We start from the raw sequence: 15,638 nt of genomic DNA on the forward strand, positions 1-15,638 counted from the left end.
CAGCACAGCAGGGGTGCGATCTATGTCAGCTGTTCGTGAAGTGCTTGAACAGCACTGAAGCGTACCGCTGGCAAATTGGAACGGAGTTGGGACTAGGTCTGCCGGTTACATTGGAATTGCAAACACATGGGCTACAGTTTGTACTGGCGGTGGGGTGCGGCATCAAAATTGGGCTCATTGTACTAGCTCTTGTCTCGGGCAGGTCGCCTTTTCTGCAAACTTGTCCCACCCAGAGATGCTGACAATATCAGAGGACCTGAACGACGCCGTCACTAGTAATTCACCCTCAGATGTTAGAGGAAACGGCTCTGAGAGAAGCCTCGCGGTCGCAAAGACTTGGTTGCAACGGTGTGACAACGGACATTCATCCTGCCGTCGTCAGAATATGGGAACCCTTCCAACAAGAGTTATCGACGTAGGTAGCGAGTCGGTTCCGCCTCGCCTCTACATCACTAATGAAGAGCTTGTGCCTTACGTTGCTCTCTCGTACTGCTGGGGAACCGACCAGAACATCCGACTGCTTTCGTCGAACATTGCGGAGTACACAGATTGCTTACCCCTTGACACGCTTCCCCAAACCATGAGAGATGCCGTCACCATCACCCGAAAGATGGGGTTACGATTCCTTTGGATCGATGCACTGTGCATCTTGCAGGACTCAGAAGACGACCTGAGACATGAGATTGGTTACATGCGGAATATCTACGCCAATGCTTGGTTCACCATTGCCGCCAAGGACGCCACCACGTGTTTTGATGGGTGTTTTACAACAAGAGAATGGCCCTGCAGCGCAGTCGTGCCACTGGACCTCCATATCCAGCGGGTCCGAAAAGGCATACAGGATCTAGATTATGGCCGAAAATGGGAGAGCTCGAAGGCGTCGTTTGGCAACCGATTGATGGCACTTCCACTCCTGAAAGACTCCCGCCGTAGTAGGCAGACGCCGATCCTGGAAACCCGCGGGTGGACCTTGCAGGAGGAGATGCTGTCTCGACGGATCCTCTCGTGCGGCAAAGACGAGCTGAGCTGGACATGCCTGGAGTCAAGCAGCACCGAGAGCAATCCGATTGATCACGATCCCACCGATGATATCCGATGGCGGCACGTTGTCAGGCGTGCCATCGTGACATCCAGACTAAGTAACGACGCACAGGACACAGACATGTTTGTATACTGGCTGAAACTGGTCGAGGAATTTTCTCAACGGAGGCTTTCCAATGCGGGAGACAAGCTCGCTGCACTATCCGGCGTTCAAGAAGCATTTGGGGCCCTGCTAGGTGACGCCCCTGTGTGTGGACTTTGGAGAGATCGGTTGTTTATGGCCAGTCTTCTTTGGAACGTGTCTGATACCTGTGCGTCTCACAGTACTGCTGTCGCTGGGTCTTTTACGTGCCCATCCTTCAGCTGGGCATCATCACCATTCCCTGTCAAATACACGCAAGCTTTCTCTGGGTCCTACAATTTCTACCAAATGGTTCCAGAGTATACTCCTCGCCGCCATACGTGGAATATTGTAGAGTATAGCCTGGATCGAATTGAGGGATACGTGGCGATGCGCTGCAGAATATTTCGGGAGATCGAAATAGGCTGCAATGTTGACGTATCATTGACGAAGTTACCTGGAGACAAGTCGTTCATTTCATTCAAAGCGATACATGACTTTCCGAATGCTTCAGACATATCTGACGCGTGGCTAATCCTTGTCCGAACAAGCCGGTATTTTCCCCAGGTCACACCTAGTATCAAGACACACCACTTACTACGTCTGGAAAAGCTCTCCCATGATGGTATGGATTTCAGGAGGATCGGATTGGTAATTGTAAGTTCTTGGAATGAAAGTTGGTTAATGAAAGGAGAAGAAGAGGAAGTTCGTCTGTTCTGACGCCTAATTAAAGTAAACCTACCGGTCTAGACATATCAATTGTTGTGTAAACTGGAATTCAACATCATCACTCCTTCGTTCAATTCTCTTGCCTTTGCAACGGCGCGGGCTCCAGTATTAACAATGCATCCCCGTGTTCAATGAGATGCTCTTTCTGTGCTGTAACGACAGCGAGGAGGTCGCTGGATGGGCGGTTTGGTAACGGTGTGGGCAACACCAATGGAAAGTATGATGCCAGCAAAAGTGGTGCAGCGACAAGAGCCCCAGGCTCACTGCTCCAGGCGCCCTCGTGAGCCTACTTAAATATACTCAGCAGGCCAAAGACATTTATCCCTGCCTGATAAGACTTCGCCCCCGTCGGAAGTTACTCTTTGAAGTATCATATACAGCGTCGCAACCTCAGCTGTTGTTTTTTCTATCTCCGTTAGATGCCGAGAATTAGAGCATTTTCTACGTACTTTACTTCTCTGAAAAGAAGAAAACCTGACATCACAAATCTTTAAGTCCTCACACCGACCATAGCTGCATCACAAGATGAAACGTAAATTCGCCGAAAATTTCCCGGCCACTAAGACCAAAGCTGCCGGACTTTACCCGCCGGGACGTCATTCCAACAAAGTGTCCTCCACCAGGGCGGCTGTGTACCTGTATAGTGAAGTCAAGGTGCTACTTGCGTAAGCATAAGTAGAGAGACAGAATTCACCGCTCTCTTTCGACAAGTAACTTCCTGATCCAGTTGTCTACTGTAGCTTTGTACACAGTCACCCAAAAACAAAATGCCTGCCAAAACGGAGAAAGACCCTGCGATTATAGAGTATGCTAGGACACTAGCAAACACTCCATGGTGCGATGACTACGAGAAGATGATATCGGGTGTCCTGTATGACTATTACCATGCCACAGATGAACTGTTTTGCTTTCAGGAGAGTTGCTGACATCATGAGATCAGGTACGACGCCCTGGCGCCCGAGCTGGCGGACGGCCGTTTCCGTGCGCGGAAGTTCATGCACAAGTACAACCACTATTTCCCAGACGACGCCACTGCAGAGTCACTCACCGCAGACCGGGAGAAGATGCTCAAGGAGCAATTCGGCAAGGTCGGCACAGGTGTCTTCATTGAGCCGCCTGTGAACATCGATTACGGCTGCAATATCACCCTTGGAGATAATTTCTACTCCAACTTCAAGTACGTGACCTCCGGACCCTCAAAATTTTCAACAACTTGGCCAGTCTCACAGTCTAACTGGTCTAATTTTCTACAGTCTCGTGATTCTCGACTGCGGCATAGTGCGCATTGGAGACAGGGTCATGTTCGGGCCATTCGTGTCCATTTTCGCTGCCACCCACGAGACGGGCGTCCAGTCGCGGCGCGATGGAGTCGAGTACGCGGGCCAGGTGACCATCGGTGACGACTGCTGGATTGGAGGGAACGTAACAATCATGCCCGGTGTGACAATAGGAAAGGGGTGCACCATCGGGTCCGGCAGCATCGTCACCAAGGACATCCCGGAGTTCTCGGTTGCTATTGGTAATCCTGCTAGGGTGGTGAAGAAGGTGGATCCGGTGTCAGATCTCAAATCGACCCAGAGTGAGCCTTCGAAGACGATTCCGGAGCCATGAATTTCTCTTAAGCTCCGGTGCTTGAATTACACATAGACGCTAGACACTTAGCTCCTAGCTTGCTCAGAGGGTAGAACTGAACTCGAATAGATTTTTAGAGTCATGACTGCCCATAGACCGTGCTCGAAGTCTTGCTAAGGCTTTTCTGGCGCAGCGTCCTCTGCTGGAAGCTGACCTCGGGTTCTCTTTTTTTTTTTTTTTAAAAAAAAAAGCCGGGAGTAGCAAGCATTGACAAGCGTAATGTAAGTTACCAGTGTCTTGTGCCGCCTGTGTCCACGTGTCAAGAGAACAAGCGAGTCCTGCAATGAACGCAATGAATTAATTTAACCTTCCACGGTTGACTGCGTCTGATTCTGTGTGGATCGTTCCAGCAGGATTTAGATTCAAACCAGTAGATGCTGGTGAAGAGCCCAAAAAGCTAGCGGCTGTAAAGTTTGGGCGAAACTGAGTGTAAAGAAGCTAAAGTCCTCATCAAGTTATTATGGGTCGAATATCGCTGTTCGCCCTCCACACATATCCTAGATAATGAAAGAAGGGGTTTTAAAAATATGGACGGAAGATCTCGTTTGCCGCAGAGTTCGTCAAATTCATACCGCGTCGTCTGTCATGCGGCCGGGTTGATGCACTGAAATGGTGTATGTCGAGATTAACTGTATGTCGTAAAAAATATTTAAAAAAAAACATTGAAATGGGTCCAGAATTCACCATTATTTATTTAGCTTTTGGGAGCTTAACTCCACCGTTTGTAAATTGCCACAACTGAAACAGTCAGCTACAAACATCTTCGTAGGACTTGAGTAAATGGCCGATGCGAGTCACAAATCCCCAAACTGGAGTTAATTCATCTGTTGACTTGGTGTTCCAGCGCACTGCTAGCACGTCTATTTGGATTGCAGCCAGGTGATACCTAACTTCTTACATTCAAAGCACCCGAATGTCAACGTCATTTAGTCCAAAACACATCCGTACAAGCAAAGACCCAGGCAACTGATTTCTTCCACAGTCCTGTCAAAGCCGACCAACTCACTCGTCGTCGTCGTCGCCATGGCAAAACGTAGGGCCATCACCGAGGTCCCGACCTGCATGAACGGTCTCGCGTATAAACGACACCAAAGCATCGACGACAGCCTGATCGAGGGTTTCGCAAAACTCCTATCCAAACGCTACCTCGACGACTTACCACAAGAGATCCTCCTCAGAATCTTCCAGAACTTTGCCGAGTCATGGGTGCTAACTGACGACCTGGCTGATTGGGAGGTGTACACGCTCGACCGACACAGTAGGGCCAGGCAGCAGGCCCTAATCGCCCTCACCAAGACGTGCCGCCGTCTCAACGCGCCCGCGACGAGCATTCTGTACCGATGCGCTCATCTGCGGAAGTACAGATCGGTCCTCTACTTCCTCAGCTCCCTCCGGCTCCAGCCAACACTCGCTTCCCTAGTTAAACAGGTCTCTTGTCCTCATGAAGTCCTGATGTGTCTCGCCTACGCCTTCTATTCGGGAGCTGAGAATTTGAACAGAGACCGGGGCACCCCGACCGAACTCATCAGACGAACAGCTCGTCCACTCGGACGATCGATGCCGCGCGATCGACAACACATGAGGTGGTACGACTCGTACTTCCATGTTGCAATACACCGTAGGGCTCTGAACGAGATCTTGAAACGCGTGCCAGCGATCAGGGCGTTGTCGATAGCCACGTGCAGTCCGTGGCAAAGAAGCTACCCACTCAGCTCACAATCATTGAAACACCTCGAAAAGCTGAGCATCTGCATCCCGCTTGAGCCCGAGGTCGATATGAGGCTCCAAAGAAGTAGCTACTCCATCCTGTATTGGCTGAAACCATCCAACCTCGGCCAGCATCCTGCTCTCAAGCAGCTGGAGCTCATCCAGCCCCGTGGGAAGTGGGTTGCTCAGCTCGTGACTATCAAGCCCAGCTCAGGAGCGGAGTCTACTGGCGTTGAGAAGTACGTCGAGTCGCTGACGACATTCAAACGGAATGGCGGGGGCTTCGCTCAGTGGGATCTCATGAGTCTGAAGCAAACCGTGTTCAGTACGAAGTATTTGCACGCCCTGCACTATGCAGGCCAGAGCCGCACATGCACCGGCGCCTGCACCAGGGAGCTGCCGGACCACTGGAATCTCAACCGCTTCCTAGCGACCACAGGCCAGGGCATCCGAACTCTCAGTCTCGACTGGGAGAACGACTGCGTCCAGTACTGCCAACTTGGGCCGACGGCCATGCTCACGTCGCTTCCCGTGCTCGCGAACCTGACGCATCTCACAGTGTCGATGCAAGTCCTCTTCCAGCGGCCCGACACATGCAAGTTACACATCGAAGCCATCATGGAGGACCCAGAAGTCGCGCTCCGACGGCTGCTCCCAGTCTCCCTACTCGTTCTCCGGATTAGCGAGTTTATGCCCACGATCTTGCAGCCTCGTTCTGACGACCACAGGACCGAGGAAGCTCATGTGACGATGTACAGCAGAAAAGTGTTACATTTAATTGACGCACTTCGCATTTACTGGCTCGGCGCCCGAGCCGACAGGGAATTGTGGTTCAAGTACTTCCTGAAATTGGAGCAGCACCCTCGCTACCTCAATGAGCCCTCGCGCCGGATTCTGAGGTGGATTGTCAGCCACCAGCGGCACCAGGACGTCGGGAGAGAGTTTGCGCGCGTGTGGCATAGCTGAGACCGGATTGCCCATAGGCCAAGAAGGTATGGGTTGATCGACGATGTTCGGATGGTAGATAACTACAAGCACAGCCTCCGTCTCTACATCTAGTCGCGATGGGAAAAACCCAAATGATGATAAGCACATAAATATCAACAGAGACAGAAAGTTCTGCATAACAAGGCCAACTCACATACGCAGGTTCTGTAGTGCCCATTGCTCATTTGAGAACAAGATCCTTCCTCGTGTGATTGGCTCTTCTATCGAAACTGTGATCTTCAATCCACCTAGCCGAGCATGCTCCCAGTTCTGCTGCCTGTCTCTTCTCCTCACACATCTCTAATTATCAATAAGTGCGCAAGTCATGTTGTACAGACGATTTACATGCACGTGCAAATCCATGCAAGACTCTGTGTCGTACTCCGTTACCTATCCTTTTTGTCCCGTAGATTTCAAGAGCGCACAGTCCAAATTCGAATCAAAACACTCCCAGGCCGGCTTGGGGCGATCCAGAGTCCACTAGGCTTTGACTATGGACATGGACGTCAGCACAATGGTGTCAAGAGTCAAGAGTCCGAATCCATACTTACTTCCTGTAACTTCGAACCTTCCGTCCCGGAAGCTGGGAGTCCAGGAACTGTCACCTCTGAGCAAACGTACCATGCCTTCGACCGCCTTCCCCATCTCACGACCTTCATAGCTACAATTCTCGTACTGTTTTTGTCCCACGGCGAACGTCACCTCGCGGAGCGCTCGAGACTCAAGAGGCGCGGGACTGGCGTGGTCGGTTTCCATCAGCTCTAAAAGACTCAGTTTCCACAGCTTGTGACTAGGTTCGGCTTTGATGTGTTCCAAGAGTTCAGCCCAAACGCTGCCCGGAGCACTGGGCGGCGACGCGTGATCTGACAGACTGTTTTCCAGATGCACACCTTCAAGCTGCAATATCACCAGTGTCGGTGCAAACTTGCGCAAGACAGAAAGCATAGCCTGCACGCGCACTCCCCGGATAAAGCAGATGGTCAGTGCTTGAAGGTAGTTGAAGGTGATTGCCGGGGATGGTCTGGGCTGTAAACCCAAAGCGAGCCCCTCAGGAGGCGGATCCGACCCCAACCACTCAACGAATCCATCGCCCTGATTCTCAAAACAGTTGAGGAAGAGGCAAAGCGACTTGAGGCGAGGCACATGCTGCAGAAAGCTGCGCAGATCATGGGTCGAAACCACTCGATTTTCCACCCGCGGGTAGGCTGGGTTCGAGACTGAACCTTTATGAGTGCCGGGACAAACATCTAGAGCAAGCTTCTCCAGCCGCGCGAGGACCGGAATTGCTGACAGTGCAATGCACCGCGGAATGCGTAGTGATATAGGATCGCGGGTACTTCCCATGCCGAAAATGCTTAGTCCTTTCGGGCGAGCATTGGCCTTGCCCAGAGCGAGAAGTGTAGAGTGGAAGCCGAGCCTGTTGAAATGGGAGTTTCCTGCCAAAGTTGGACGTAATATCTTCCCATCTGATCCCATCATCTTTTCTTGCTCAAAAATAATCTTCTTCATCCCAAAGCTTCTCCGCTTCAGAGACGGATCTCGAGGCGTTGCTGACATATTTACTGAACGAGAAGGAGATATGGTACGCAGCTGGACCGTCTGGATCGAATGCAGATTTTGAAGGGCTTCGGTGAGCATTTCTCTGTCACACCCAGTTGAAATGAAGGCGTCTTGGTCACTGAAAGACTCATTAGGGAAACAGAGAACTTCCGTCGAGACGACAAGGGTTTTGACATGAGAACTCATGCGTGATTTCGATACGTCAATGAGTGTCTGGATGCTCTCAGGCGTGCGTATGATACAGCATGTTGTAAATGCATCGCGGGAGAAGGACGGGGACGTGACCGCCTCAATGCGCCTACAGGTGAGTCGGCAAGCCATGTAGTCGATCCAGCTGAGTTGATCGACCACATTGGTCAACAGCTCGACTGGGAGTGATGATAGCATATCCGGCGCCGTTTGCTGGGTCATGGACGAAGGATGCTGCTATCAAAACAATTTCAGCTTCACCGTACGAGACTCAGGTTACCGTTGCGACTTACACTTGACTTGAATGTTGGCGAGCAAGTCAATGTGCTCATGCGAGGGCATGTTAGGGCGGACTAAAGTCAAGAACCGCGTTAAGCGAAGTACAGAAGAGCAAGGTACATTTTTCGACCAATGAACCATAGCAGCGCTGCGAAAAGTGGAAGGTTAGAAATTGAGAGCGGATGGCTATAGATTTGTAGTGAAGATATCCTCGCCTGAAACAGGATTTTATGGACGTGCATAGGCAGGCAGCAGTGGTCTCGCTCCGACCTCCTTTTTTTTTTAGAGAGAGAGAGAGAGAGAGAGAGAGAGAGAGAGAGAGAGAGAGAGAGAGAGAGAGAGAGAGAGAGAGAGATAGAGAGAGAGAGAGAGAGAGAGACCATCAACATCATGAGTTTCAACAGGGCTCAAAGATGTGTTTGTTCCCTAGCTAGGCAGCCCACAGAGCAGAACCTCTCACCTCAACATGTCTCGAATTTGACTAAGGCGGAAGGGACGTTGTTTTGCCTTCTGACAATCCCTGTTTTTCCTTTATTCATCTTTCATCACTCAACCAGGAAGTAGCGTTGCACGGCACAGATGACAACACAATCAAGTCTTGGGGGTCTCTGACAGGAAACCGATTTCGAATTTCCACTTCTCTCTACCGCAGTCCCCTATTGTGCAGTCCGAAGTATGGGCAGGCGTGCGCAGAAAACACCGCGTATACCTGCCTGATTGTCCCTATCATAGGGACCAATTGTCAATGGTCAATGGCCAAACCTGCCAGACCGGCCCTTTCCATTCCTTTCAACGCCCCTGGAATTTCCACACAATTGTCTCTCTGTCCAAGGAACCACGAGAGTTTGAAGATGAGATAAGTCTTCACTGCAGCCACACACTACAGCCCGCCGTCAACTTGTGCCATCTCCCAGACATGGAAATCCTCCTATCCGTTCTATGTCATCCCGACATTCCATATGATCAGTACATAGTGTTCCATACACATGGCCACCCAGGCCCACGAAGCAGACGACTTGTCGGCCCTGAATGCCTCAAACCAGCGTTGCCGGGTTCTTTGCAGCATAGCAAAGTAGAAAAACACAGTAGTACATATTCCATCCATTCATCCACGTCATCAATGGCCAGGCCGGCCCTGTCTCCGAAAACGACACAAAAGGGGGCGGAGACTTATGCCCATCCAATACAGACGGCTTGCCCAGAGGGTGAGGTTAAGGTGGACCCCCGGGTCCGCGTTTTGAAGCCGTCTTTACCGCAACCATGCAGGCATTTACTCGACAGCCCCTCCGGAACTTTCTAGGCTAGGAAATTGTCCCTGCCATCAGGCGTGCGAGGTGGTCTCCAAGGAATCTTCTCCTGAGCATAATCTCAGAACTTATCAACAAGTCCCCTTGACGAACTTGAGCCAAGTACTCAATAAAACGAGAAAGCCATCGACGGGCTTCCGCAGGATGCAGTAATCGAAATTGTGACCAGACAGGCCCATAAAGATGCTTGAAGTCTGTGGTCAAATATGTGCAGGCGAATCGATATATGAGAGTGTTGATGTTGGCAACATGGACGCTGATGTTGTTTACAAAGGCTGATCGCTTGCGCGAAATAAACGTCGAAGTGGACTTGGGTATTAGGTTTGTTCATTGGCCGCCCTTGCGTGCCTTTTCCTGAGCTCTGGCATCGCGTGCTGCGCGCACGAGGGGTGACAGTTGAGCCAAATCAACGCACTCCTTCATAAATTCATGCTACAAATCTTTTGTTAGCATCTCTCGCCAAGTCAACGATGAGGAAAGGAAATCAACGCACTCTGAGGAGGTCATGTGCGCTCGCTCGCTTCTCCGGGTCCACCTTGAGGGCGAAGTACAAAAAGTCCCGGAAAACTGGAGTGAGGCTGTTCTCATCCTTGATAGTTGGAGTACCGTTGGTAGCGATGAGCCACAGAGCCCTCAGAGGGGACTCGGTCAAGTATGGAGGCTCTCCCTCGATCATCTCGATGGCCATGATGCCGAGCGACCAAATGTCGACCTTTCTTCCGTATTCCTTGCGGGTGACAACCTCAGGAGCCATCCAGTATGGTGTTCCGACCATCGTCGTTCTCTTGTTGTGAGCCTCGTTGATGGTAGCACAGAATCCAAAATCAGCTGTTTCACCACGTTAGCACTCAAAATATGCCGACCACATGTAATTCACTTACTGAGCTTGATGTTGCCCTCCATCGACAACAGGATGTTGTCCGACTTGATATCGCGGTGGATGACGCCCTTGGAGTGAAGATGTTGCAGTCCCTTCAAAGTCTCCCTGCAAACGGACGCAATCTGCCCCTCAGTCATAATGTTGAACGTGACAACGTCAGTCAGACTTCCTCCCTCCATGTACTCCATGACGACCCAGAGCTCTCCTCCGCAGAGGTAGCTGTCGATAAAGTTGACGATGTTAGGGTGCGAGCTCTCCTTCATGACCAAGATCTCGTTGATGATGAGATCCTTCTTGGGCTGCTGCTCCAGGTTCATCTGCTTAATGGCGACCAGCCTGTTGCTGCCTCTCTCGTGTCCAGTAAACACTCCGCCAGAGGCGCCCTGGCCGATCTTGGAGAACCCACGGTAGATCTCTCGAGGGTCACCTTCTGAACAGATACGCTTGAGCGAAGCAATGACGTCGATGCCGTTGCTGTGCCTCTGTCGGTTGCGAGGCCGGGCACCTGGCACGGCGCCAACCTGCGGCTGTGGGGGCCGCTGCGCACCGTTCTGATTGAACTGGTGTTGCGACTGAGGTGGAGTCGGCTGCTGGTTCTGCTGTCTCTTGCTTGGTGCTCGGCCGATCTGTCCAGACATTGCGGCTTGCGCCTGGGCCATGGCCTGCTCTTGCTGCTGCTGCATCAATTGCTGCTGGTACGCGGCCGGGGAAGGCTGAACGGGAGGGGAAGGGGCGGGGGCGGGGGTGGGGACGTTGACTCGGGAGTTCGACCTGGACCTTGATCGGTGCTCTTCGGGTAGCATGGTCGGGGCCTCCTTCGGGGGGTTGTATGGGCCTTCTTCGCCGCCTGAGGGCATACCGATGCCTGAATCTTTGGTCGGATAGGGAGCCGGGGCATTCGCACGGTTCGACATGGAGACCGGGGGCTTGGGGGCTGGCCGATTGGGCATCAGGTTGATATCCTTGGAAGGATGGGAGCCATAACCTTTCGGGACCGGAGGGGGTGACCGGGGATTTTCGAAACTGCCTTCAATATTCTGAGGAAACCGCGGGCTAGCAGGCGGGCTTATCATAGGTGACATACCCGTATATCCAGGTGGGGGCAACGTGGCCGACCCAGGCTGAGAGCTCATCTGGCGCATCTCGGGGGCTCGAACATCATGGAACTTCTCCAGGTTCTGGTCCTCGTGAGGCTTCTCTGTTGTCTCCTTGTAGAATGTGAGCACGTCGACGAGCATCTGGGGATTCGCCTGTCTGTCCTTCTCAGGGATGCCACTCTCGTTGATCAGTCGCTGCCATTCCTTCGGTAGTCCCTGTCGGAGGCACAAGTTAGTAGGTGAACTCCATGCTCAATTGGCGGGTCCAGGTCAGTCGTGAGGTGAGGTTGAGGGAGGCGACCAACCGTGAACTGGCCAGTGGAACTATCATAGCCAACGTGGGTGACATGAACAGGATTCTCGGGCGCTGAGATGAGCGGCTTCTTGGGCGAGCCGACCAGACTGGTCATGAAGCCGGTGAAGCCAGACTTCTTCCTCAACACCGACGGCATCTTGGGCTCCTTTGCCTCATCCGAGAATCTCTTGGGCCCATTCAATTGATTCTCGGACACCTTGGCGCCCTGCGACTTCTCGGCGGCCATGATGTCAGGAGCAGCCGAGAAGCTGGCGGACTGTTCGAGAGACGGGCCAGGTGCGCGGGGATCTGGCGAGGCGTAGGCAGGGTGTGGGATCGTCGGTCGCTGGTGGGTGGTGGGGGATTTCGTGGCTTCGATGCGGTTGAGGATCGCAGATCCGTCGAATGGGGCGCCGATGAATTCTTCGGAAGCCTTGGAATGGAGGCGACGATGAGTGGACGTGGCCGAGGCCGTGCCGTGATTAAGATTGTTGTTGTGGGGATCGGACAGACGATAGTGGTCCCTGCGGGCAGGGTCGCGGTTGGCACCGGCGGATTGGGGGTAGGAGGAGAAGGAAAGGCCAGCAAACTCGCTGCTGGGCACGATCGGGGAGGGATTCAGTGACCGCTGGGAATAAGTGGCACCGGAAGTGGCAGCACCGCTGTGGGAAGAGTTGGGAGGATGCCGTGGTGAGGAACTGTTTGACGCGTTGGAGGTGGGAGTCCTTGCGGGTGGAGCACTTGGCGCTCGCCTCAGACTCGTGGAGCTGCGTTTGCTCTGGATAGATTGGGCGTCAAACCGACCATCGATGCTGTTGGAGCTGCGGTGCTGGTACGAGTGCTGGTACTGGCTGTGTGAACTGGGTGGTTTCTTTGTAAGTCTGCGTCGCGAGGAGGTGCTCGAGGCGAGATTAGTGTTGTTTTGGCTTGAGCCGTCCATGATCCAACGCAACGTCGAAGACCGGGCGGAAAGGAGGGGGGTAAGAAAGGTAAAACGGAAGAATGCTGACGGTATGAAAGCCGGGAGATGGACGGACAGGCGAGACAGGGCAGGGCGTGTGGGATGAGAAGGCGGAAGGGGCCCGAGCCTCTGGACGGTCTACCAATGAAGACGTCGGACGGAGATGAGCAGAGGGATGCGCGCTGGAAGTTGCGAGGCCGAGCCTAAGCATGAGCGCCTGGGCCTGGACAGGTGCAGCCAGAGCCAGAGAACCAGAGAAAAATGCACTGAGCAATGCGATCGAACGAGCGGATGGGGAATGGTGCACGTTGGAAATGAACAATGTCGCCCTTTTGCCTAGGGAAACCTGGAAGCTTTGTCTTGGCCGTGGACCTGACCTGCCTGCTGAGAAGGGCAATCCGGGTCCCGTTGATAAACTTGCGTGTTGCTTGCTGCGGTTGGCGCAGGCCGCGCAACCTTGAAAGGCCACGCTGGTGGTGATGAATGGTTAGGTAGGCAGGTTTGTATGTACGGTGTGTGCAGTGGCAGCACAGGTGACAATGGGCTGGCTGCTCGCCTGCTCCTCTCTTGCGATGCAATTAACAAAAGTTGTTGTACGTACCCCCCCACTATTGCTGCTGCTGGTGCCGCTGGCTGCTTCTGCTTCTGCTGCTGGGTCTCCTTCTCCCCCTGCAGCATCAAGCGGCTTTACAGCAGGGCCGCCGAGAAGAAATGCAGCTGATTCCTCACGGCAAAGTGACTGTGTCTATGGCTGTTGCTCACACGGTGGCAATTGTTCCCCAGGCTTTTGAGCTGGCAAGCTTCGATGGAAGCCGTCCTCGTGTGGACGGGGCTTCGACGGGGCCTCGAAGTTGCGTGTGCGGGTGAGCAGTGGGGTCGGAGGTTTTGGGCAAGGGATCAGGGTGATCAACGATGGGGTGTCCTTGTGTGGGTTGCGTCAGGACGGAGGCGCTGAGTGGCCCGCTTGCCCTTGCTCTCCCTGCTCCTGATGGGGCCCTCCTTTCAGACGAAGAGGGGCACGACGCGACAGGTGATAGGCGCGGCGCGGCGAGGGGGTGGGCGTGCGGCGGGCGTGTCTGTAGTAGTGGCAGAGGCCAGAGAGCAATGGGCAGACAGAGAGACAGGCGTCGGGCGACAGGCGGCGATAGGCGACAGAGCAGTGAGATTGTGAGTTGGAGACGGAGGGGGAAGCCAATGAAGCTGGTGGAATGCGGACCGTTCTGGGTCGAGGCGCGTACGACCACCCACCCCAAAAGTAAGACAGACGGCCAGTCAATCAACGGTGACTGGTGACGGAACTGACTGTGACTGACTGACTGCTAGTGCGGTAAGGGTAAGGTGCAGCAGCGTAGCGCGACGTCTGTGGTGTTGTTCCAAGGTTCCAAGGTCCCAAGGTTTTGGCGACGAGAGGGAGCAGCCGACGACCGTTGCAAGACGAGACCGAGACGGTGCTGGGCTGGACTGAACGGACTGACCTGGGCTGGGCTGGGCTGGACTCAGTTTTCTCGAGCTCCTGATCACCAGACGCTCCTGTCTCTTGTCGTTTCGAGGACGGGTCAGTCAAGGTCAAGGTCAAGTCAAGGTCAAGGTCCAGATTTAGGTCAAGGCCGATGAGGTGATTCGGGCTGCGTTCCTTGCTTTTTCAGCGAGGCGCCTACCCAGATAGGTACGGTAACTGTGTACTGTTGGGCAGTCACAGGGCTGGTACGAAGTTTTGCTTGCTGCTGCTTGTTGCTGCTTGCTGCTTTGCTGCTTTGCTGCTTTGCTGCTTTGCTGCGGCCCTGTTTGCTGCTTCTTTCAAGGTCAACAACTGGCCCGATTGGAAGCTGCTCCTTTTCGCACCTGCAGTTTTGGCAGCCACCCCCCAGCGCGAAGGGGCAGGTACAAGGGCATTGTATACAGTATATAATGGTGGCTTTGTCGTGGTTGGTGAGGAAGTTCGCACGGTGCGTGACGTTGTTGTCGTGGTGTTTTCGCCGGGGCGGTACAGTGCGCATCGTGACGGCGCTAAGTGGAAGGGGTGCAGGGGTCCGCGGGAACAAGTCGTGGTGGGGTGCCCCACTAGGGAGAGCATTGGGCCAAGAAGTCAAAACAGCCCAGCACCCAGCACCCAGCAGCCCGCAGCCCCTGTTGTAGCTTCCAAGATTCCAGCCCTTTCTTCCCGCTGTTACTGCTACTGCTACTGCAGTCAACCTACTGTGTTCAATGCAGACTGACGACAGACAGACGAAGGACTTCCCTCTTCCCTCGCGTGCATCCCACCTTGGGACACAGCTACCCTTTTGTTTGTTTGTCTACCAATTCCTGTGCTCTCTCCAGTTCCCAACAGCCAACAACCCAGCACAAATCTGAGCCTTGAAACCACCTATACAGCCGAGAGAAGAAGAAAAAAGCCAGGGCGGAAGAAAATTCTCGCAGTTGCCTAAACAAGGGGAGCATTGCACATGCAGGGTCCGAGCCAAATAAAAGTCTATTCCAAGGGTTGTTTATTGTGATTTGTTTCCGGGGAGAAAGCAGGGAGCATAAATTGATCATGGACGGCTCTGCGCCATCTCTGCCACCTTCAAGGACGGCTTCTGCTTCCGTGTAACCGAGCTGGTCCTCACTTCTGGCCCCCCCTTGGTCCTGTGTGCGACTACGTTAAATGAGGCAATGATTTGCCACAGGCCGTCCAGACTTCCTGACTCCCCAGTCAAAACCCTCACCTCATCTATTGCCTTCGGACTACCGTTTTCGATGGCCAAACACTCTTGTTTATCTGAGTGGCCCTCCTCCCGATGAACAGTCAGTCCCTGTTTCTTCGGTGACGTAGACATCGACAACTGCTCCATGAGATGACACAAGACACCATCA

At 53.3% G+C, this 15,638-nt stretch overlaps 5 protein-coding genes across 5 annotated transcripts; 3 read left to right on the forward strand and 2 right to left on the reverse strand.

Moving 5' to 3' along the window:
- Window positions 1–385: 385 nt before the first annotated feature.
- J7T55_014002 (uncharacterized protein) lies at window positions 386–2,175 on the forward strand (the record flags this gene model as incomplete). Its single annotated transcript, XM_053140930.1, has 3 exons — window positions 386–1,288; window positions 1,801–1,819; window positions 2,054–2,175. The coding sequence occupies 3 exons, from the start codon at window positions 386–388 to the stop codon at window positions 2,173–2,175; spliced, it is 1,044 nt and encodes a 347-aa protein (XP_052996338.1).
- Window positions 2,176–2,658: 483 nt separating this feature from the next.
- J7T55_014003 (galactoside o-acetyltransferase) lies at window positions 2,659–3,502 on the forward strand (the record flags this gene model as incomplete). Its single annotated transcript, XM_053140932.1, has 3 exons — window positions 2,659–2,762; window positions 2,832–3,068; window positions 3,145–3,502. 3 exons carry the CDS (start codon window positions 2,659–2,661, stop codon window positions 3,500–3,502), a joined length of 699 nt encoding a protein of 232 aa, XP_052996339.1.
- Window positions 3,503–4,546: 1,044 nt separating this feature from the next.
- On the forward strand, window positions 4,547–6,196 carry J7T55_014004 (uncharacterized protein; the record flags this gene model as incomplete). The annotated part of the gene is made up of 1 exon (XM_053140933.1): window positions 4,547–6,196. One exon carries the CDS (start codon window positions 4,547–4,549, stop codon window positions 6,194–6,196), a length of 1,650 nt encoding a protein of 549 aa, XP_052996340.1.
- A 501-nt stretch (window positions 6,197–6,697) lies between these two features.
- On the reverse strand, window positions 6,698–8,188 carry J7T55_014005 (uncharacterized protein; the record flags this gene model as incomplete). Its single annotated transcript, XM_053140934.1, has 2 exons — window positions 6,698–6,708; window positions 6,769–8,188. The coding sequence occupies 2 exons, from the start codon at window positions 8,186–8,188 to the stop codon at window positions 6,698–6,700; spliced, it is 1,431 nt and encodes a 476-aa protein (XP_052996341.1).
- Window positions 8,189–9,879: 1,691 nt separating this feature from the next.
- J7T55_014006 (serine/threonine-protein kinase ste-20) lies at window positions 9,880–12,764 on the reverse strand (the record flags this gene model as incomplete). The annotated part of the gene is made up of 4 exons (XM_053140935.1): window positions 9,880–9,984; window positions 10,046–10,380; window positions 10,434–11,745; window positions 11,835–12,764. The coding sequence occupies 4 exons, from the start codon at window positions 12,762–12,764 to the stop codon at window positions 9,880–9,882; spliced, it is 2,682 nt and encodes an 893-aa protein (XP_052996342.1).
- Window positions 12,765–15,638: the final 2,874 nt, after the last annotated feature.

This window comes from Diaporthe amygdali (assembly GCF_026229845.1).
Source record: "Diaporthe amygdali strain CAA958 chromosome Unknown NODE_7_length_1459731_cov_64_868725, whole genome shotgun sequence".
Lineage (NCBI taxonomy): Eukaryota > Fungi > Ascomycota > Sordariomycetes > Diaporthales > Diaporthaceae > Diaporthe > Diaporthe amygdali.